Below are 23,505 nucleotides of genomic sequence, written 5' to 3'. Positions count from 1 at the left end.
TTGTTATGAAATTATTTAACAAAGATACAGACTCATGTTTCAAGATAATTGTTTTTTTTTTTAATATTTTCTGCTCCGGAATCTTAAGTATATCATAATTATGGTTATATTATCATATTCTTACCCGGTGCAGCAATCTGTGATTCGCAGAGATCTCCCGTGTAGCCGGGCGCACAGATGCAGCTCACAGCCGCCGGGCCCATTTGCCTGTCAATAATTACATCTTACTAAATATTCAACTTACATAGTGTGCAAACTTGGGGTTTACTGTTTATATGCTTATGTAATAGTATCAAATTAAATTTATATGAGTGAGTCTTAACGTACTTACAGACTATAATCACGACTTTGTTATGAAATAGAAATTACTATAATAATACATTTTTATGCAACTAGTTGTCGCCAGCGCCTTTGCTTGCGTTTTAGAGGTCGTCAGGTATTAAATATAGTCCTCGAAGCTCAAGCTCAAGATTCAGTGCTTTCGCCTTGAAATAGCAACAGACATAAAGACAGACAGACAAACTTTCCCAATTCTAATATTAGTACAGATTTATGATGATATATTTGTATTAAATTTAGTTTAATAACTTAAAATAATAATAAATGCAAGTTCTATACCACAGGACTTAAATATTTGATGATTAATTAGATATCATAGACATCATTATTTTTTATATTTGTATATTTATATGTATAACATAAATATAAATATTACGAGTAGACTGGTATAGCACGACACAAGTTTTATGTAGCATCGACAAATAAAAAAAAAAAAAACAATTGTCAATTTGACGAATGTATTTGGTTATATGACATTACAAATTATTACGTTTGTACAAAGATCATTTTCGCATAAGAAATAAATAAATATTAATGATTTTAAAAGTGCATTTAATATGTGAGCGGTTTTACGAATTTAGTCGATCCTAAATCTATATCTATTTTTTTAAAAATATGGCAAGAATGCTAGCAGCGTTGCAATAGCATTGCGAATTTAACTTTCTGGACATAAAATGCTTTATATATAATTAAATAATATAATTTCAGTTAGAATAAATTGTCTTCCATTAAATTGTAATTTAAGAAGCCCGTAAATATACTCAGTGATATTAACAGGGCAACAATTTCCATATAACGGATGAGCTAAGGACTGTCGTCATAATCGCTCCGAGTTCCAAGTCTTCAACCGGTGTACCCTCAAGTGTGCATTTATCAGTTGTGCACACTCGCATTTAAAGCATAATTCATAGGTTACGAGATTGTATGGAAATTGATGCTATTATCACGGTCCTGAGAGCACTTCACGCAGGCAAATGCATTACGTCAGGCAAACAGTTTGAAAGCGTTTCAAATTATGCGACACATTCTGCCGCCATCACAAACGATGACATTTTTTTCACAGATAAATAATAATTTTTTATCTGTTGAAAACATATCAAATGATTTAACTTATAGTTATATATTTATATTATTACGATTTAACCGTAAAGTGTTTAAAAATGAAATTTTAATTAATTTATTTGAATGTTTATTTAAAAACAGGTCGAGTATAAATTAAAATTATAAATATTTTTTTTTTTTAAAGTAGTTTAAAAAAAAACAATTTAACCAAGTGTTGTTTAAAATTATAATTGTGTTCCGTGTCTTCTTTCAAATGACAAATTAAAGTAATAACATGTAATCGCTCTGCATCAGAACAAATATTTGAACGCATGAAATTAACCCATTACTTTCCTATATTAATTATTTATTTGTATTATCATTCAATGTACACCATTGCATATTAACCTTTTTGAATAATACGTACTGACTTCCTTGTATCATCTTTTACGTAAGTCAATTTAAAAAGTTGGAAATATAATTGTATAAGACGTAAGTCTAAATGAATTGAATGTATTTAATTTAATATTTGCATAGACAGCTCAGAACCAAAGGCAGATTGAGAGCAATGCAAATTTTCGTTACAGTGTGTATTAATTAAAAATAGTTAAATAAGTCTATGCTTATGAAGTTATGACGTATTATTAAAAATATGCTTTTTTGCGCTACCATGAATTTGTATTCGCTTTTGAATTTTTATTTTCTTTCTTGCTTCATAATTATGTATTGCGCACTCCATTTGCATTTAATTTTATAATCTGTGAAATATAGTATTATAATTACTTTTATAAGTATAAGAATATGGTGGTATTTTAAACAATATAACCGTCGAAAATTTTCATTATAAATATTGAGAGTTCTCTATTGTGTGCAGCGAAGAACTCGTTATAGAGAGGAAATTGCGAGTGTTTAGTTTGCGACCAGTTTCATATGGACAGAAAACTATTATAATTATTTGCATTAGTTTAAAATTATAAAGAAATGAGAGTTTTATATAAACATTTATATATAATTGTATATTTGTGATGTATGTATATATTTTAAGCGTTCAAAGCGCTTTAATAACATTTATAATGTTTTGTCAACACAATCAAATTTTTTCGATAATAAATAACAAATAAACATACCAAATTTTATTAATTATCAAATTTACTTTGAGAGCAAATAACTTTTGCTTATCATAGCAATAACGTATACTCTATTCCAACCACAAAAGGAAAAAAGCCAAATAAACAAAATTTGACAGAAAATTGATGCGATATCATTGGTCGAGAGCTTGATTAATCTATGATTTTCATTATGGATTTGCAAAAAAATAGCGTTTTGAACGTTGACGAAACGGTTATCGAAATTTTTGTAGCAAAATTGAAGTGGAATTTAGAGTTTAAGTGCATTAGTGTTGTATTATAAATGAAGATATATTAATCATAAACTCTTAGCAGTGCACAACATAGCTGAGTTATTAGCAAATAGCATGAAATACGTAAATCTAAGGTTTGTTTATCTTTTTTCCTACTTCCATTGCAATAGGCTATACACGTGATGTCTTCAACATTTAAATTGCTATAACCAATTTTATGACTTCGACTATGGCTACGAATAACTAATTTATTATGAAATTTTGTACGCCAAGCAAATGAATAAAAAACACATAAAATATCGGTCGTTATTTGTTTTCTTAATGCTGTGCTAAGCAGAAGTTCGTTTTAACGATCAGATATATAGTTTTTACATTAAAAATAATTATTTCGTACGAAAAATACTTGTAATACATCAATTTAATAATAAGTTAGGTGTTTTTTTTAGGTAAAATTATGCCATCTGAAAGAAATATAATAAATTGAATATTAGTTATATGTATATTCATTGTTAGGTAATAAATAATTAGAAATGTATTTTTTTCGTCATTTGTCAAATAGTTTGTCGTGCCGCATTATAAAAGTATTTTAACCGATTTCGAAAAAAGGAGCTTATGAATTCGGTTTTATTTATTTTTAATTGTGTTCGGGAGCTCATCTCGTTTGGTACCATTTAAAGAAGAAAGAATATTTTACAGCATTATTTTAAATCTAAACCTAACATGGAATACAATATGCTGATGATAAATTAATTTAACCTGCAATTAATTTCTTTGATAGGACAGTAGGTATATTTTATTTATAAAAAAGAGAGATATTACGCGTGTGGTTACTACACTATTTTTAATCGTCCGAAAATATAAAACAGGACTGCTACGGTAATGTTTTGTTACAAAGTGTAATCAGTGAAATGGAATCTCTGTATTTACACAAATATTCTATATTAAAATTGTTTTGACGTTTAAAACTAAATTCAAATAATGAAAATACAACTCAAACAATGTACGCGCGTCGACGATATTTGAATACATTAAAGTTTTTTATTAACAACTTTTCACATATATATTTTTAGCTTGGAATATATAAATGAGAATTACTTTCTTTGTAATAATAACTAAGTGTATCTCAAAGTACTCTTCAGCTTTCTTAAGGAAAACTTACATTTCGTTAGAAGTTAGCTCAAGTAACAAATGTGCAAAAACAGGAAACTAATTTATCAAAACACCTGTATTTACTCATAAGGTTTGACGTGGGTCGTGCTTACCTGCAAGTACCCCCGTTTTTGCACATGTTGGAGGTCCTCGGGCATAATGGACCAACGCCGCAGTCCGCACCGGAATAGCCTTCGAAACATGCGCAGTAAAACTCCCTGTGACAGAAAAAAATATTTACATTACAGAAAAATAGGTAAAGGTGTTTTTGTACAATCCCGTTTACAATAATATTATATTCAATCGGCTGTTATTTTGGACAAACTAAGAAAAAATTTAATGTCAACTTTTATATCCCAATGAAAAATTGATATTGTAAATTGAACTTAGTTCAAAAGAATAAAGGCTGCTTTTGTGTTAAGAAAATATTGTTCTGGTTTTTGCTTTAATAATTAAGATTAATTCTACAGATAACTGAAGTGGAATAATCTCTAAAAAGTATTTATATATTTTAGCATTTTCCTCGGCATACTGCCAGAACTTGCTGGTTACTTAAGCTGTGCTTGATACTTGTTTTCCATTTGTAGTATGTTTCTGTTTACTATTCACACATAAAAAAGGATTAACAGTAATCACAGAAAAAGATAGATAAATATAAAGTAATTATAGTGCAAAATTTTGTCGAATATTGCTACTCATCTATATATGTACATATAATAAAATTGGATTGTCTGTTTGTAATATTAAAATAACGCTTTTTACTAAATGCAAGTATACACGGTACATATACTAAAATAACTTTTTTTTTTAATTTTTGTCAGTCGGTCTGTGTGTCTGTTTGTTCCGGCTAATCTGTGGAACAGCTCGACCGATTTTGACGGGACTTTCACTGGCAGATAGCTGATGTAATAAGGAGTAACTTAGGCTACAACAATAAGTCGCGGGCACAGCTAGTTTAATAATATAATTGGACGACAATCGACTCGTAGAGCGAGATATTAGGCACAGATGGCGAGATATAAGGCACAGGAGAGAGTACTATCACACTGACTTTGTGCTCAATAAAGTTTTATAGAAATGGTCCCGAGATTTGAATCCAAGGTCCCGTAAGTCATTAGTATATACTACAATATTGAAGCATAATAATATGTAGTTTAAGTTAACAAATGAGTTTGACAGTTTGAACCGAGATATAATCAAACAAAGACTACACAGACCGAAGTCCAAGTAGATTATAACTACTGTTAATTTAGAAACATCTTAGAAGCGACGCAGTTAATTTAGCATGAGTTTAATAATATACATTGTAAATATGATCAAACTAGTGTCTGAAAATACATTAATCAAATGTCTTGCGGGCTTACATGAATATGTGCCTCGTAACACTTACTCAGAACAAAGTGTTTCGTGGAAATAACATGTTTATGACGCAATTTAACAATGTATTCAAGGAATTTTAGTTCAAAGTTCAGGTCAGTGCGCAATAAAATTATATCGCCTGACCTGAGTGTTTTATTTTATAAAATGTAAAAGCGAATAAATACTTAACACTAAATTTTCATATTATCATAGTATTTATGTATGTTGGACGGTTAAGAATAGTATGGCACATATAATAAGTACATATTTTGTAATATGGATATAATTTTTATTATTGTATAAAAAATATAATTGTGAAATAAAACATTAAAAAAATATATCGCGGTTTTTGAACTGGGAAAAATCCCGGGTCTTCTAGGTTTCGAGGTGTTTATTTCCGAACCGGTGGTATATTTTTGACTATCAATAAGCAAGTGTAACCATAAAGATTTCAGACTTTGACTTTGATATGTATGTATGCATCAACATGTATGCATGAGAATAATGTTGGAATACGCTCGCGAAAAGGAGAAGGCCTAGGTAGAGCTGTAAGAGATTTACGCTGTTACTTTGCTTTTATACCAATCAGATATTCTACCGCCAAACAGCAATACTTAGTGTAATTATTTTCCGGTTTGAAGGGCGATTGACCCAGTGTAACTACGGGCAGACGAAATGGTCAATATATTATACAGCGCCATTGTCTATGGGCGGTGCGGACCACATACCATCAGCCATATTATACTTATTGCCAGCGCCATAATTTCACGCGGTTGATTGTAAAATAGCTATTTTAAATATTTATTTGTGTTAACTTGAGTGTAATACATCTTGAAATATATTATTTATGATATTTAAAAATATGAAACTTTAGCCGACATTTTTTTTTAATTAAATTATTAACTCAAATGTGTTTTTAGGGTTCCGAACGTTAAAAGGAAAAAAACGCAACCCTTACAGGATCACTTTTTTTATGAAATATATTTTTATTAAAGTACGAGTAGTTTCTTAGCTTTATAGGCAGTCTTTCGTTATAGTCGTTATTATATAAATGCATAAAATACAAAATATACCTACTGTATAGTTTTGTAACTATATTAATTTTAATTTAAAAGTTATACTTCAATTGGATTAGACTTTTTAATGATCAGGAAATCGGTTGATAACATTTCCAGAACATCGTTAATTTCGTGAATTCCAAATCTGACGCTAAATGCGGCTGCAGTATCCGCGTTGAGAGACTGCCAACTATAATTCAATAGAAAGGGTTGGGAATGTCGACTTTTCTCATTTCTCGTACAACATAAACTCATGTCGAGAACAAAACCTCTGTCGCATCAGTCATAGGCGACGGAAGATCGAAATATTGTGGACGATTGCCAAACCGTATTTATTTCATTATTGAGTTTACACAACTGTAAATTAGTTTCGATTGCAACAATTATATCTTAAATTCAAAATATACTTTATTCAAGTAGGCTTTTACAAGCACCTTTGAATCGTCATTTAACAAACTATATGAAGTAAAGCTACCACCGGTTCGGAATGTAGATTCTACCGAGAAGAACCGGCAAGAATCTCAGTAGTTACTCTTTTTCAACATCTAAAAATACAGTCATGTTAGTTATATACAACTATATATGTATGTTATATATCCTGCGTGGAAGTCAACGAGAATTAAGTCCACGCTTTTTTATCGTCTATTATCTAACATATTGCCAGAATGATATCTCAAATTCAAAATTATAGTCACGCTTTATTAGGCCGTTCACCTACATATATATTAAAAAATAGTATTTAAAACTTTATTTTTTACTAGCTGGTGCCCGTGACCTCGGTTGCGTGACTTTAAGCCTCAAAAGTAGGGCTATTATGTGGTTGACATATCTGTGTATCTTTGGGTCTGTCGTGGCATTGTATAATAATATTTTTTTGACATATTAGACATTACACGTAGTGCCGTACGTTAAAGAGCGTTTGTGTGCTAAAGGATACTACAACACTAATGACTTTTTAGTTGACTGCACACCTTGGGAATGAAATGATCGCCTCCAGGCTGTTTCAAATAGCTAAAATATAATTATTATTGTACATGCAAAATGGAAAAAAAAATATCCCACTGAGTTTCTTTCGCCGGTTCTTCTCAGGTCCGAGGTGTTAAATTCGGAACCGGTGGTAGATTTTTGACTATCAATAAGCAAGTGTAAACACTTCTATATTGAATAAATATTTTTGACTTTGACTTTGGCATTAAAGCGTAGATTTTTTTGCAAATGCGAACACGCGACAGAGCCACAATAAACTGGCCGTGTTCACTGGAAACTGGACTCGCTTAAAAGTAAACGAAAAGATTTTTGGAATGAAAAGGAACCGGGGTATAAACATAAAGTCATCTGCACCGGTTCTATTTATATTTATAGTATATTTACAAGATGTGCCCGCGACTTTGTGCGCGTTTGAATTAAACATTTTTTTTTATTTCAGCCTAAGCTACTCCTTATTATATCATCTATCTGACAGTGAAAGTCCCGTTAAAATCGGTCCAGCCGTTCCAGAGATTAGCCGGAACAAACGGACAGAGAGACAAAATTTGAAAAAAAAAAAATGTTTTCTTGGTATATGTACCATGTATACATACATATGCACTTAGTAAAAATCGGTTATTTTAATATTATAAACAGATACTCCAATTTTATTATATGTATGGATAACATCTCGATTTTAATAAAACAAACGCTATATGTTACCCCAAGGTTACTATAGTACATCAGGGCTCTAGCCCAGCGAGCCCTGATCGCCCGATGGCAGGAGGACCTGGGGTCACCCACGGCGGGCCTGGCGACAGTGGAGGCGATCCGCCCCCACTTGAGTCGCTGGGTCGAGAGGAAGAAGGGCACACTCACCTTCAGGATGACGCAGGTACTTACCGGTCACGGATGCTTCGGTAAGTACCTGCACGGGATAGCGCGGCGGGAGGTGTCACCCTCCTGCCACGAGTTTGGTGCGCCAGTCGACACGGCGCTCCACACCCTGAGTGAGTGTGCTGCGTGGGGGCCCCAGAGGCACACCCTTGCGGCGACTATGGGCGGAGACCTCTCGCTGCCGAGCATCGTCAACGAAATGCTCGGTAGCGAGACGTGTTGGTCGGAGATGCGCTCCTTCTGCGAAAACGTGATGTCGCAGAAGGAAGCCGCGGAGCGGGAGCGGGAAGAGGATGCCGCTGCAGACCCGCTCCGCCGAAGACGACCGGGGAGGAGGAAGAAGCGCTACGCGCACCTCCTCCCCCCGCCTCAATAGGCGTCGCAGGGACTAGGGGGGGTCTCAGTACCCCGAGAACCCCCTCTAGGTGTTGGAGGCCCGCATAGGCGGGCCGACCGTCAGGGCGTCACGGTAGCATGCGCAAGCGATCCCGTGGCGCCCGCCGAAAGACGGAGAGGGTACCGCTGGTTTTTTAGTGGGTAAACCCGGCGTACCTGGGCGCACTCGGCGTCCAGGGCTCCGGGGAGTCCCACACACCCCCCCACCTTCCATCACGTGGGGGAAGCGCGTAACGCGTTTTTCCAGCGAGAAAAAAAAAAAAAAAAAAAAAAAAGGTTACTATAGTACAAATCGGTTAAGCCGGTTCCGAGATTAGCGGTAACAAACGAACAGATAAACAAACAAAAATTCTAAAAACCATATTATTTATGTGTTAATAGTAATATTTTTTCTGAAATATCTTCCATTGTACAGGATTCGATCAGTTATGATTTTATTATATGTACGTAGAAAATAAAGTTTCTGTTCAATTGTCTCAAAACTATTCAATTAATTTTCTATCACATTAGGCATTAAAAGTTAATTTAAAGATTTTATATAATAAATTTTCTCTCTGGATCTTAATTTTTTTTTACAATTTATAAACGCGACGAATGCTTCTTTTTAAGAAATTACTAATATTCCTATTTACTCCTCCAATGAGCTTTAAGCTTGAGTGAGTGGGGACGACAATAGCCCAAGGGGTCAGGTTCGAAGCTCATGCTTTTTACTTCGCTTGGCGGCCCGTAAACCATTGTGCTATTGCCGGTTCAAAAAGTCATACGTCAAGCATTACAAGTTCATTAAAAAAGTCCTGTATAAACTTAAAAATGTTTTGTTGCTTCGTTTCCCGTTTTGCACCCTTAGGGGTTTAGTTTTGTAAAATCCGTTCTTAGCAGAAGTCTACACCTTATAAGGAAACTATCTGCCAAATTTCAAGTTTGTAGGTGTTACAGTTTTATAAATATATATTTTATTAATGGTTTTTGAAAATATTAAGTATTATTTTATTATGAATGATATATTTCAATTAAATATGGCGTAATAATTTATAAACCCACTTACAATTGTTATTGTTTGTTATTCATAAAATATAGAGATCGGTTGTACTGTTAAATAAACAATTGTTTACAAAATTATAATTATTATCTAATGCGGGTACTGGAACGTTATTTATCGAAGAATACTCGACATGTTTTAGTAACGCTACGGTAATATGATTCCCATCATCATAAAGCGGATAAACTTATTAGATTATATGGAATCATTAGATTATATAAAATAGGCAGGTAGGAATTGATAGATTAATGTCGGAAATGCAAACACCAAAAAGATGAGAAAAGATTTTTAATCCGTATGTTAACACATTCGAGAACGTTCCAGAAGCATGTGAGAGATGTCAATTTTTTTAAAACTATACAGCTAAGGAACATTCTTTAAGACCCAATAATTAAGCATTTATAGAGTAAAGATTATGTGAGACCCAATTCATAATTATTTTACTTATGACATTGTGTTTATAAAGACAGTTCTAATAGAAAAATCATATTATCATAATATGATGAGTGGCATTACCGCTGTAAGGAATATTAACCATTCCTTACATTACACCAATGCGCTACCAACCTTGGGAGCTAAGATTATATGTCCCTTGTGCCTGTAGTTACACTAGCTCACTCACCCTTCAACTGGAACACAACAATACTAAGTATTGCTGCTTGGCGGTAGAATATCTGATGACTGATGAGTGGGTGGTACCTACCCAGATGTTATGTCCCTTGTCCCTGTAGTTAAATCGGCTCGCTCCTTTCAAACCGGAATACAACAATACTAAAAACTTTTGTTGATTGGGGATAGAATATTTGATGGTATCTACCCAGACGAACTTGAGCACAGCACTATCACTAATTATGAAACTAATATGCAACATTAATAAACTTCAAAGAACTTACTTGTAATCATGTTTAGCGTAGCAATGTCCAAGGAGCCGGCATTCTATCGCGCTGCACGAGGTCGGACCTGGTGCGTCAGTGGGAGCTTTCACGACATACGTCATGTTGAACCCGAAGACCGATAGCAGCCCTAACGCCCGAAGCTGCGTTCCTTCCAGCCTGTTGAGAGTCAGCTCGACAACTAGCACCGGACTTTGGACCTGTGGACAATACAATACTGACTTTAATTTAAAGATCACAAGAGAATAAATAAATAAATGAATTACATTTTGGAAAATATTTATTGCGATTTTTTTTGTTATTTTTTTATGATATAGGTAGGCGTAACAAATGGGCCACCTGATGGTAAGTGGTCACCACCGCCAATAGACATTGGCAACATAAAAAATATTAACCATTTATCACCAATGCGCCACCAAGCTTGGGAACTAAGATGTAATGTCCCTTGTGTCCGTTGTTACACTGGCTCACTCACGCTTCAAACCGGAATACAACAATACTGCTGTTTGGCGGTAGAAAAGCCCTACATCAGACAGTGCTGTAAATAGTATGAAATATTTCGAATTATATTTGTTTCGTTACTATTTTAAATAAAATCTAAAAAAAAAAGAAATCCTCGAGGTTGGCGTGGTAACCCAGGGTTTAATGTCCAAGCAGACGTGACTAAATCCGTATCTACATGGATTTTATAAGTTTTCATTGAAATTAATTCGTCTGTTGCATTTCAATATTCAGAACTTGTACCTTATAATTTCAAAATTCACTTTCATAGTGATTTTTCCAACATTTTCATTTCAAAAAAGAAATATATAGAGTAAATAATATCATAAGAATCCACATCTACTCTAATCTATGCTTTATTAATTAAATATTACATAATTATAATAATAATACACAAGGGTGCATAATACCTGATATCTTATAAGCAATATTAGTGTTTCTAGTTAGTAAATACTTAAGTCTTAAGCCTTAAGGTACACGCTAGACTAAGTACTTGTTAGATACTAAGTCTTCGTCTCGATCTATTCCTTCGTACATAGAATTCTAAGCAAATACTCACTGATTAATCATGAAATCTCAGAAACTGTAACACCTATAAACTTGAAATTTGGCAGGTAGGTTCTTTATAGGGTAGAGATCTAAGAATGGATCAATGGGGGTTGAAAATTTATTTTTTATAAATTTTGCGCGGGTAAAGTTGCAGGTTCAGCTAGTATTTTAATAAATCTACTTTTAGACCTTGATATTCTTCTAGGTGGGTACTATTTACTAAGTTATTTTACCGCCAAACATGAAGTCTTATCGATTTGAATACTGTCTTGTATTTACGGACGAAGTTGAATAAAAGTTTGTTCGTCCACCTTTTAGAATTAATTAAAATTACATTTAATTAAATCTTGGAAAATAACTGTTAATTCCATTGAAAAGCGCTTTAAGAGCTTGAATGTTTTGTTAAACCAGATGAGTACGAAATGTTACACTTTTGCCAATTAAGCACTCGGACTGAAAATATTTTCTCCAATAACGTTGATAGAAATCGCTGTACCGTCCGTTTAAAAATAAAAGTGTCGTATGGATTCTTTATTAAATCTCTCGTTGGACCATTGTACACGCTTGAAAATAATTCTCTCATTTGTAATTCTTACTATTCAATACTTTTAATTGCTATTTGTTTAAAGTGTGAATGAACCAGTGTAGCCACAGGCATTTACAGCGAAATATAAGTAAAAAAAGTCTATTTTTAATATACTCTAATTTTGAGCATATTTATACGAGTATGATATTTTGGTAAGATTTAAATGTCAGTGACCTTTAGGCAAACAGCTTAGGTTTTACGGTTTTAGTATGCCCGATAAATATTACACATGTTGGATTTTAACCACGATTATAACTTTAGAGATGCATCTACCGTGGTAACTAGGAGATTAGAAACGTAGGAGACCGCTAAAGAGGTATTATATAGTGAGGATTAGCAAGGTGCAGTATTTTTTTTTAATTATTTCGCCGAGCTGTTATGCTCTGCTTTTGGACTGAAATGAGTCACACAGTTTCTTCACATGTATGTTATAAACATATTTTCATTTATAATTTTTAATCTAACAACTCAGATAATTTCTTGCTGAAGCTACAAGTGCAAAAGTACTTTATACAATATTCATTAAATGAGTTTAATATTGTTTGTAATAGGATTTCAAATGCAACTAATCTACTTGTAACTTAGTGAACGTCCATACAGCGAAATCCCTGCGATTCTCTTACAAGCGCTTAGGTGAGTTGAGTACCTTTATTATGTTAAATCGTTCTCTATGCTCGTACTTACCGCATTACAGATAATCATGCAGATTCCAGTTAAATATTTTGCAAATGTTTCGTTTTGATTTTGGGCAACGATTTACGATCCACGACTAATTCAAAGCATATGAAGTATATGAAGATATTTAATTATTCGTTTTAATGAACGAAGTGATACATTGCTCCATTACGTATAATATTTTAATATATATAAAATATGATATTCAAATTACAATTCGATGTACCTTTTTAAAATTAGTAGCAATGCCCCAACTTAAGGAATTACTCATATTTCTATTTACCCCTCCTTTTAAGCTTATTAGTTGAGTTGGGAGTCGAGACGACAATAGTCCAATGGGTCAGGATCGATTCTGCGACTTTTTACATTGCTAGGCGGCTCCTAAACTATTGCGCTATTGGCGCCTAAATTACTACAACTAATACGAGAATCTTGATCGATCGAACGCGGATTGAAACTGGGCATGTATCCCTGAATTTTCATGTGCTTTATTTGCTTTGGAAGGAAAACATTGCGAGGAAACCTGTTTATTTTGCCACATATGTATGAATGTATGTATTGCAGCCATTGGAGAAGAATGTTGGAATAAGGTCATAAAGAGAAGTTGGAGAAGAAGGTCTCAGCAAATCTAAAATCACATGGCCATCATTTAAGTTATCTAAACTTAAAAAATCTGAGAGATCATATTATACACCTAAAGTATGATTGCAGTTTATAATTCTCTTTTAAATTCACTTTATAAACGTAAATATTAAATTGATATTATTCAATTACCCTAGACTTAAAATAATAACGTTTATGAATAACTAAAACATTTGTATAATACTAGTAATAATACTGTATCAACATGAATTAGTTTAAATAAATTGACATTTAAAATGGATGTTATGATATTTTTAGCATTAATGTCAATGTGTAAATTTTATGTTAATATATGTTATTTATAAATTCAATACTAGATGTCACTGCAACAATTTGAATCACGTTATCGCTAGCATTTTTTTTAGTGTATTTTGTGAATAGGGACAAATGACGCTCATCCGATGTCCTAAGGACGTTTTAAGCGTTCCCGTCGATGTATTTAGGATAGAATTAGGATGTTCGCTTGGGGGGTAGGTCTTCGTTCATTACCATCTGCCACGATTAGGAGTATGACGAAGTTTAAAGCACACTATGTCCTCCCTCCACACATCCTAAGCCGAGGTATGGCCTCACAGGAGACGCCCTTAGGATGCGCTTACTCTAACCCCTTCAGGCCCATTGAAGGGCTCAGAGTCCCAACATCCGGCAGAGTCAAAACATGTTGACGTTGTGTATTTGAGAAAAATAAAGGTGTAAGGTGAAGTATAAGTGTTTAATTGTTATCATATAATAAAGTGTAGTAAATTGAGAGTGCGATATATATTCAAGAATTCATTAATATGTTTCGTTGTAATGATATAACAGTTAAAGCTTGTTTCGGACGAGTAATGTATAATGTTTTAAGTATTAAATTACCGCTTAAATGTTATTGTTTAAGATAGTCGAACTTTAATTATGTATTTCTGTATTATTACTTTCTGTGACGTGTTTTTTTCAGACGAATAATTTATATTGTTATCGTAATTAAAATATATGAATGAACTCATTTATCTTACAAAATACCGACCGCGATATAGTTATCGAAAATGTGCAAGATAACAAAAAAATGTTGGTTACACGATTAATACAAATAATATTTTAATACAAACATTAATATTTTTGATAATGTTACTTTCTTAATACATTTCAAAATTTTGCATTAATATGTTTAGTAATTAAGATTAGTTTTTAATATAATATACAATAGACTTCGATAAAGTGATTACCAACTGTGAAAAGTAACTGACGTTTAAAAACTACCGTACAGTACCAAAATACAGGCCATGCGAATTCGACAGTCTTTCGTTACTTTGTCAAATTATCAAGTTGTCAAAAATTGGTATTGTACAAGAATATCAAATTCCGCTTGCCACGTCAATATTCTAAATTCAAAACAAAAATATTATACACTAAAAAGTTTCTACTACAAGAAACGCGCTATATCCTCTGGTATAAAGCAAATGCACGTAGCATTAGTTGAGTCGTAATTTCAGTAATTAATTTATACTATATTTAAAAAATATAACATCTTGTACTAAATTAATGAATATTTATTAGTATAGGTTTATACACCTTGATATAATCGATACACGAAATATGAATAAACGTTGAAATTAGTATTAATTTTTAACATTTATTTTTTTAGTGTTGCCAGAAAATAAATTATCTTTAAAGGCTGTATATTTGTATAAGCTAATATTATTACTATAAAGGGGCAACAGTTGGTTGTAAAATGTTTTTAATTAACAAACAACAAGAAGTTAAATAATCATTATGACAAACGAGTAAGCATGAATTATGAGTATATACGGGTGAACATATTCAGCCGTAGCGCAGTTAATAACAAAACTTCAGAAGTCATTTCAAGAATTGTAACATGATATTCTAACTTAGTAAATACGTTATTTATAGCTTTGTTGCTTTTATCTTGACTTGTATTTGAATAATTCTCATGGTGTAATTTGATTCGAATTAATTTAATTATAGACGAGATATTTATTTAGGAATTTTGAAAATGGAAGGTTTTTTTTTAAATGGATGTAAAAACAAATATGTATATCTATTATTAGAAGAAGCATGGCGTTTCCCTATAATTGTAGTATTTAGTCTTAAATGTAATTATAGAAATTACTAATATAGTTTAGATGCCGATTCAATTATAATTTTAAATTCAGATTTTTTTTATAGTATTTGTATACCCAGGTAGACACTATATACAATCTCCGATACGGTACTAATTGAGATTTCCTTCACAGATAATGTAAAATTTGCAACCGCCTATAAGCTTGCCACTAGATTAAAGGCAGTCAGATAAATAAACAATCAAATAAGGCATAAGATTAAAATAACTATTCTCTCAAGAAAAATAAAAGTGAGGATTCATGATGACACCCGGTAATTAAACGATTAAATAATAATATAAAATTTGTTATTAAAAGTCGCGTGTGGTTTAAAACAACAACAATATAAAATAGAAAGAGACTTAGTCAAACTGAAAGAGAGGGTAATATCGCCCGGAGGCGGCTAACGCATTTTCCTGTTTACGTTACGATTCCTGCCAGTTCACTCAACTGTAAGCCGCGTTAAAGAATTTCGTTCGAAAAACGTGTAATTTCTGTCTTTATCTACATAATCGTATTTGATAATGACAAAGATGGTTTCCGCAATATTGATTTAAGCTTCAGGGTTGTGGGTACACACACACAGGTATTATTGTGTTCGGGTTTGAAGGTTGAGTGAGTTAGTGTAACTGCAAGCACAAGGAACATGACATCTTACTATCCAAGGGTGGTGGTGCATTGAAATTGTGATGGCTAATATTCCAAACAGCGCCAATGTCTTTGGGTGATGGTGACCATTTAACATCAGGTGGCCCATTTACCAGCCCGCCTACATACAAAAGAAAACGTCACGTTTTAACAAGTTATTTTATCTATTTATAAAATTTGTTTTCGATCTGGTATTGGATTGGCCGCTATTTAGAAAGGACTCAGTTGCAAAGAACCAAGATCCCTCTAATAAAAGCAAGGAAAAATAATTTGTTTTATCAAGCCCACTTTTACGGCTGATCGAGTATAGTGGTAAACGTAACCCGCCGGTTGGCTTGGCTTGCACAACTTTAACGGTATTACGGTAGATTCTTACCGTATTACGGCCCGTGTAATTATATTGTTCATGGACGTATTAATGATCTGCTTTTATAAAATCGTTTGTGTAATAATGTCAGGGTTAATCGGTCGTTTTTATTCGCGTCTTTTGTTCAGATCCGATTAATTAAAAATATTGTTATTGTTTTCGTTTGTTTTTATTATATAATTAGCTGTGTTTCCGATGGGACATTCCATCGGATACGGTACACAGGAATCCACCCGAATATCCTTAAGTATTAGAGCTATTTTGGTATAGTCCAACGATTTTTCCATCCGTCTTAGGAATTAATTTTCAAAACGTTGGTTTTTTTATTACTTATAGAGACGAGCATTACTTTCATAATTTCAACAATGGGGGTTCAACTCATCCATCTAAGGGATCAATTTAATATTTTTTTTCTTATAATAAGAATGATGACTAATTTACCTTCAAACGTAAAGAACTTACATACAAACTTTGATCACCTATTTAAAAGATGAATTTTGAAAAATCCTTTCTAAACGCTCAATTACGTTTTATAAGGGCAATATATCGTCCTGTAAGACTCACCGGCTTAGAGTCTGCATTGTCTGTCAGTCAGTCACTTTAATATTTTATTGAATAGATTTTAAACTGTCATACTTATAATATAAAAAGTATAAGTTATGTTTGTTCGTTTATAGTTTCTCTCAGAAACCATATGTTTTTTTTAGTTTATTGTTTTTGGGACGGTCATACTCTATATAGTTACTTTGTCTTTGTATTACTCAGTCATCAGATATTCAACAATCTCAGGTTTTACTGGAAAATCTTAAGATATACTATAGTTCAAGCTTTTACAGTAACATATACACATACATATGTTTATTGGAATAAAAATAGCAACCGATAAAACATTTATACCTTTTTGTTTGTAGCATATGAATGAATTGTTTTTCTTCCATATAATCTTATATTCCGAGTTCCATGTAATATTCCATTATTGTAGTTTGTCTTCGTTTGTAAAACAAATCATATGATTGCGATAAAACTGTGGCGATTTGTTTTATGTACGCCTATGTCAATGTTTCTTTGGACGTCTGTCTATCAATGTAAACATTATAAACAATGATAAGACGTAATATTATGTTTCATTGGAACGAAGTTTTGGAACGAAGTTGTTTTACGCGGCTTACAGTAAAGCGAACTGGCAGCAATCGACACGAAGAAATAATCGTTACGCCCCCTCTGACCTTTCTTTCCCTCTCACTCGACCACTTTGTACTTTATACAGTTTTATAAAATAATATTTAACATTTTTACGGGACTGATTTAATTTACTTGGGATTTTAGTAACAATTTTGTATATTGTCATTCAATTATTCTCTTTTTTATGGTATAGGTTGGCGGACGAGCCACCTGATGATAATAAGTGGTCACCACCGCACATAGACAATGGCGCTGTAAGAAATATTATCTATTCCTGACATCGTCAATGCGCCACCAACCTTGGGAACTAAGATGTCATGTCCCTTGTGCCTGTAGTACACTGGCTCACTCACCCATCAAACCGGACCACAACAATACTGGGTACTGTTGTTTGGCGTTGGAATATGGATATATTCTATCGCTATAAGAGTGGGTACTTAGGGTCGTTTACCAAGTAAATATTCTCAAGCATTGTTAATGTATTTCAATTCATAATATATAGCGAAATCAACTACGTTCCCATCGGGTGTCAGACGATACCTCTCGTTTTTATTCTTAACAGATTATAGACGTGACGACCTCCGTGGTCGAGTAGTGTGTACACCGGTTTTCATGGGTACGCCACTCCGAGGTCCCGGGTTCGATTCCCGGCCGAGTCGATGTAGAAAAAGTTCATTAGTTTTCTATGTTGTCTTGGGTCTGGGTGTTTGTGGTACCGTCGTTACTTCTGATTTTCCTTAACACAAGTGCTTTAGCTACTTACATTGGGATCAGAGTAATGTATGTGATGTTGTCTAATATTTAATTTAATTAAATTAATAGTAATACAGTCATAGTATAAATATTAAAGATAACCAGTTTAATAAAGACTGCATTCAACATTAAATTTCTAAAGTAAAACTTCATTTCTCACTAAAAACACAAGCTGTCTCCGTTGATATTTTTCGTGCAGAATCTACCCCTAGGGCTTAATTAAATGGCAGAGACAAGATCAGCCACTAGTTATTTAAGGTAGTGTCTCACTGCTGAATATCTTTTTATCTCGGCTATATTGTATGCTTATCAGTAATGTAATGTCTTTTTTTACCTTTGCAAGTTTATCAAGAAAAAAAAAAGTTCTTTATGGAATTCATGTGTTGTTTTTTTTTTTCTTTTTTTATAATTGTAAAATATATTCCACGGTGAATTCAACCATTAAATTATTATAAAGTTTAAACATATCATTGTACAATAAAAGTAAAAAGTCGTGTTTTATTTTTATAATTTCTAGCTCCGATTTTGTCCTAAAGAATAACACAATGTTATATAACATAAAAACTGTTCCCGTCGCGGTTTCACTGCTAAAAGCTAAAACAAATATAGGTACTAGTGGTATTTATCATTAGGTACATTATTATTCTAAAATATATATTTGATCATGTTTATGCAAAAAAAAAGTTGGAATGAATCTTATAAAAAAAAAAAATATTTTTACAAAATAGTCTTAATAACTTAGTTCATTCAAAATTTATGATTAAGAAAAAAAATGCCTGTTGTACCGATGTGAAAATCTTATTATGATAAAAATACTTATTAATAAAATTTATTTATCGTGCATGCAAAAAACAATGAAAAATGTGAAAATTTTCATATTTGGCACGATTAAATATACATTTTTAAAAATAAGGTAAAAATAACCGCGGTACAATTCTATCAAGATTCAATATTATTTGGGTTCAGTATTAATAGTTTAGCTGTGTGTTGATACTCAGTTAATACATTGCTGTCTCATAATCACAGATACCACACCACACATATATTGACACAGTCGGTAAAACCGATGTCAAATATAATACTAAACTAAGAAACAAACAACAAAGAATGTTCTACCTAACGAACGATGTTAAAAACTTGAATATGTTTTACTATTGTATCCATGAAGTGTTTACATATAATTCAATATATTTATCTATTTTAAACAAACAAGTTAGTTTTTTTCATTATTTTCGGTGCTAGAGATTTTAAGCAAACCGATTTATATACATATATATTACCATTTCTTTTAAATTTTTTCATCAGATATTCTACCGCCAAATAACAGTACTCTGTATTGTTGTGTTCCGGTTAGAAGGGTTAGTGAGCCAGTGTAATCACAGGCACAAGGGACATAACATCTTAGTTCCCAATGTTGGTGGCGCATAGGTGATGTAAGGAATGGTTAATATTTCTTACAGCGCCTTTGTCTATGGGCGGTGGTGACCACTTACCATCAGGTGGCCCATATGCTCGTCCGCCAATCAATGCCATAAAAAAAAATATATTTTATCATTCCATAGACAACGAGGAAGCGACCTTGGACGTAGATTCGAATGCACTGCGATTTTGCCCTCCGATACATTCACATCCGTTTTTATAAATGAGATCAGAGAAGCGAGGCTGATTTTCGAATTTATCTGTATCGCAGTCCTTTGCGATTGTGGGGAATCAAGAGCCGGTTACCGGCCTGTGTAATTTTAAAGCATTTCATCTTTTCAAGCAATCAGTCTTTGAAGCTTCAACGCTACCTTCCATTACGTTTTTCACTCGATCTTTCATTTTCGGTGCTATAAATGCAAAGGGCGACGCAATTCCGTCAGAATGGTTTCTGCCATTATCGCGGCGCTTCGTTTACTTGCCGAATGTAATTCGTTTGTGTCATAAATGCTTTGAATTCCCACTTTAATGGCGTTTTAAGGGATTTAGTTCTTTTTTTAAAATTTACAAGCGCACCTGTGACGTGTTTGTGTACCACCCTCGAGGGATATCTTTTGAAGTGTAGTTGATAGTTTTCTTTTATATAAATAACGTATCTTTTAAGAGATTGTTTTACCTCGTGTAACAAATTGCTTTTACCTGATTCTTCATTCTTTACTCGACTTTCTCGTCTAATATGTAATGTTTTAGAATTTCCAACAAATTCATATTAAATTGGCATAGTTGTCTTGAAAAACTGCTCACTTATATATAATATAGTTGTATATTATGCATATAATATATGCTATTTGTCTCATAAATTATTTTATGATACATTTTTAAATTCTTGTTTATCATCAAATTTTGTTCAGTTAATATCGAACTGTATAAACCCGTTACGATCATCGCATTTGTATGAAACAACAGATAAATTACATTAATTTGTTCCTCTATTACTGATAATTGAACGAAACGTAACGTAAACATAACGAAACGTAAACGTAGGTGATAATGATAAATTTACAAAGCCCTTCGTACGTCTCTCAATCGTTAAGTTGATTGAAAGGCTGTACAATCGAATTCTTGTAACTCTTTTCGTTCTTTGTGCATGTTCGGTGGATTGCGAAGTAATCCCGAAAATTGACACACAAAAGGTTCAATTTGTGTTTGTAATTATATAAAATGCGTGTAAAGGATTTTGAGATCAATGGATACATATGTATTCTAAGCTTCATTTCTTCTGTATTTCGTGAGAAATATGAGCCAGGAGACAGGATAGTATTTGTAGTATAGCGGAAACATCACACTAGCCGACTTTAACTGATTACACATATTCGCAACGCATGTGACAACGAACAATTGTAAAACTGAGTTTCTTTCGTCAGTTCCCTAGGTCAGTTTTAATTTTCCGAATTGCTGGTAGATCTGTGTCAATAAGTTAGTTCAATACTTCTACTTAGTACGTTTATTGCTGCAGTTTTTAATTAAATTAAAATTGTATTAAATATAAATCGCTGAGAATTAAAAGGAATTTCATACTATTTTTATTTCAATATAACCAATGAATCATGTCGGTATTTATTTAATCGGATAACTGGGACACATATTGTGAGAATTCAATGCGCCCTGTGTTAACTCGGTATGACAGTTACGTGTTGTATTTTGTCGTATTGTTTTTGCAACGTATGAAACTGTTACGAGACCGTGTCTGAATACTTTTATTTTTAAAGGATTAATTGTAGTCGAAATATCTATCGATAGCGACAAATATCGATTTTTCAATTGCATTGAAATAATTAGTTTTATTTTATATTTGAATTTATATTTGAAGATCTTTGACATGATGAAATTAAAAAAAAAAAAGCGATGGTGAGTACGGTACTCGATAACGTCATGCCGTTTCCCGTCACGGGCTACAAACCAATATTATCACTAACTACATTAAAAAATAAGCATTTAAATATATACCTAATTGTAATGACGCAATTTAAATATTAATTTTCATATGTTAATTACGACGTGATTTCAAAATGTTACGCTTTAAACTTTGTTCTCGTTTGCTCTCGGAAGGCACTTATTTCAATTTAAATCATCCGCATTAAATCTAAGCGTCTGTTCAATCTTTATTTTAAGATGATCATGACATTACTTATGATAAATGTAAAAATTTTAATTTAATCTGATTACATAATATATATTTTTTAACGGTTGTAGTTAAATATTTGTTTCATAATTTCTTAATTTACCCATGAATGTTTCAAAGTTCCTGCTGCAAATCTTTCTCGAATAGAATAGTCTGCATTAAATGTTTTCTTTTAGGTGTTCTTCTTGTTCTTCAATACCAACACAACGCTGGGATATCGTCGTGGTCCATCTTGTACGATGACTGAACGAAAATTAATAGTAGCCGGTTGGTGCATATGTGAATACGCACGTCTGGCCGCCCACTTACGTTTAAATAGACGGTTCGTCTTAGGTGGTACGGGCCTCAATCCGACAGCCTTAGGAAGTACGGAATGATTACATACATACATTGACAGTCTGTAAATTTTCCACTGCTGGGCTAAGGCCTCTTCTCCCTTTGAGAAGAAGGTTTGGAGCATATTCCACCACGCTGTTCCAATGCGGGTTGGTGGAAACGGAATGATTATGATGATCAAAGTCATTGATATCCTCCAATCCGACACGGAAAAGTTCAAGGGCAAAGGCGATATATGTTTTACCGTAGCATGGCAGCGTAAAAGCTCTTATTTCCAAACTTCGATACCCAATAGCTATACAATAGTTTTATAAGCTACTGGACCAACGAATCAATTTATCATACGAAACCAGGGTTATTAGATAGTGTGAAACTAAATACAAAATTAAACGTCTAAAATTGTATAATACAAAATATATCAACTAGTTCGCTATCATTTTATCCGAAACTTTATTTAACATACTTTTTAAATAATGTCGTATTTCGCTTTAGCTAAAATTATTTTAATGTTTAAAGTTATTTAGTTCAAAGTCAACGGATAGACAATTGAAGCAATTTCCTTAAAACGATAATTGTAATCGTAAACAATAAACCCATTGAATGGAAATGGGATTAAATAACCGTTTCGTAAATAACAAGAGTGGGAAATGGAATTAATATTCCAGTAATATATTTTGTTATTTATACGTACCACTTGGTGTAAGCCCGTCTGGGTATGTACCACCCACTCATCCGATATTCTACCGCCAAACACCAGTACTCAGTATTGTTGTGTTCCGGTTTGAAGGGTGAGTGAGCCAGTGTAATTAGAGGCACAAGGGACGTAACATCTTAGTTCCCAAGGTTGGTGGCGCATTGGTGATGTAAGGAATGGTTAATACTTCTTACAACGTCATTGTCAATGGGCGGTGGTGACCGTTTATCATAAGGTGGCCCATTTGCTCGTCCACCTACCGATATCATAAAAAAAAACTTATATATTGATAGCGTAAGTTGTGATTATGTCAAAATAGTTGCATATAAAAAATCGGTTATGGTCTCAATTTGAAGAGCCAGCCGTAGATGTGCA

At 33.0% G+C, this 23,505-nt stretch overlaps 2 protein-coding genes across 3 annotated transcripts in view; one reads left to right on the top strand and one right to left on the bottom strand.

Annotated features, from left to right (window-relative positions):
* The window catches only part of LOC113399404 (uncharacterized protein), a 519,786-nt gene that overhangs the window by 24,397 nt on the left and 471,884 nt on the right, over nucleotides 1–23,505 (bottom strand). For both annotated transcript variants that reach the window (XM_026638525.2, XM_026638526.2), the window contains exons 3-5: nucleotides 10,498–10,697; nucleotides 4,003–4,107; nucleotides 125–207 (exon numbers count right to left, since the gene is read on the bottom strand). In XM_026638525.2, coding sequence (XP_026494310.2) covers nucleotides 125–207; nucleotides 4,003–4,107; nucleotides 10,498–10,697 — 388 coding nt within the window. The remainder of the gene's footprint in view (nucleotides 1–124; nucleotides 208–4,002; nucleotides 4,108–10,497; nucleotides 10,698–23,505) is intronic.
* The window catches only part of Red (red Malpighian tubules), a 68,397-nt gene that overhangs the window by 42,302 nt on the left and 2,590 nt on the right, over nucleotides 1–23,505 (top strand). The window lies entirely within an intron of this gene.

This window comes from Vanessa tameamea, chromosome 19 (genome assembly GCF_037043105.1).
Source record: "Vanessa tameamea isolate UH-Manoa-2023 chromosome 19, ilVanTame1 primary haplotype, whole genome shotgun sequence".
Taxonomy (NCBI): domain Eukaryota; kingdom Metazoa; phylum Arthropoda; class Insecta; order Lepidoptera; family Nymphalidae; genus Vanessa; species Vanessa tameamea.
The sequence above is the reverse complement of the archived record's forward strand: the minus strand, read 5'-3'. Positions and strand labels throughout refer to the sequence as shown.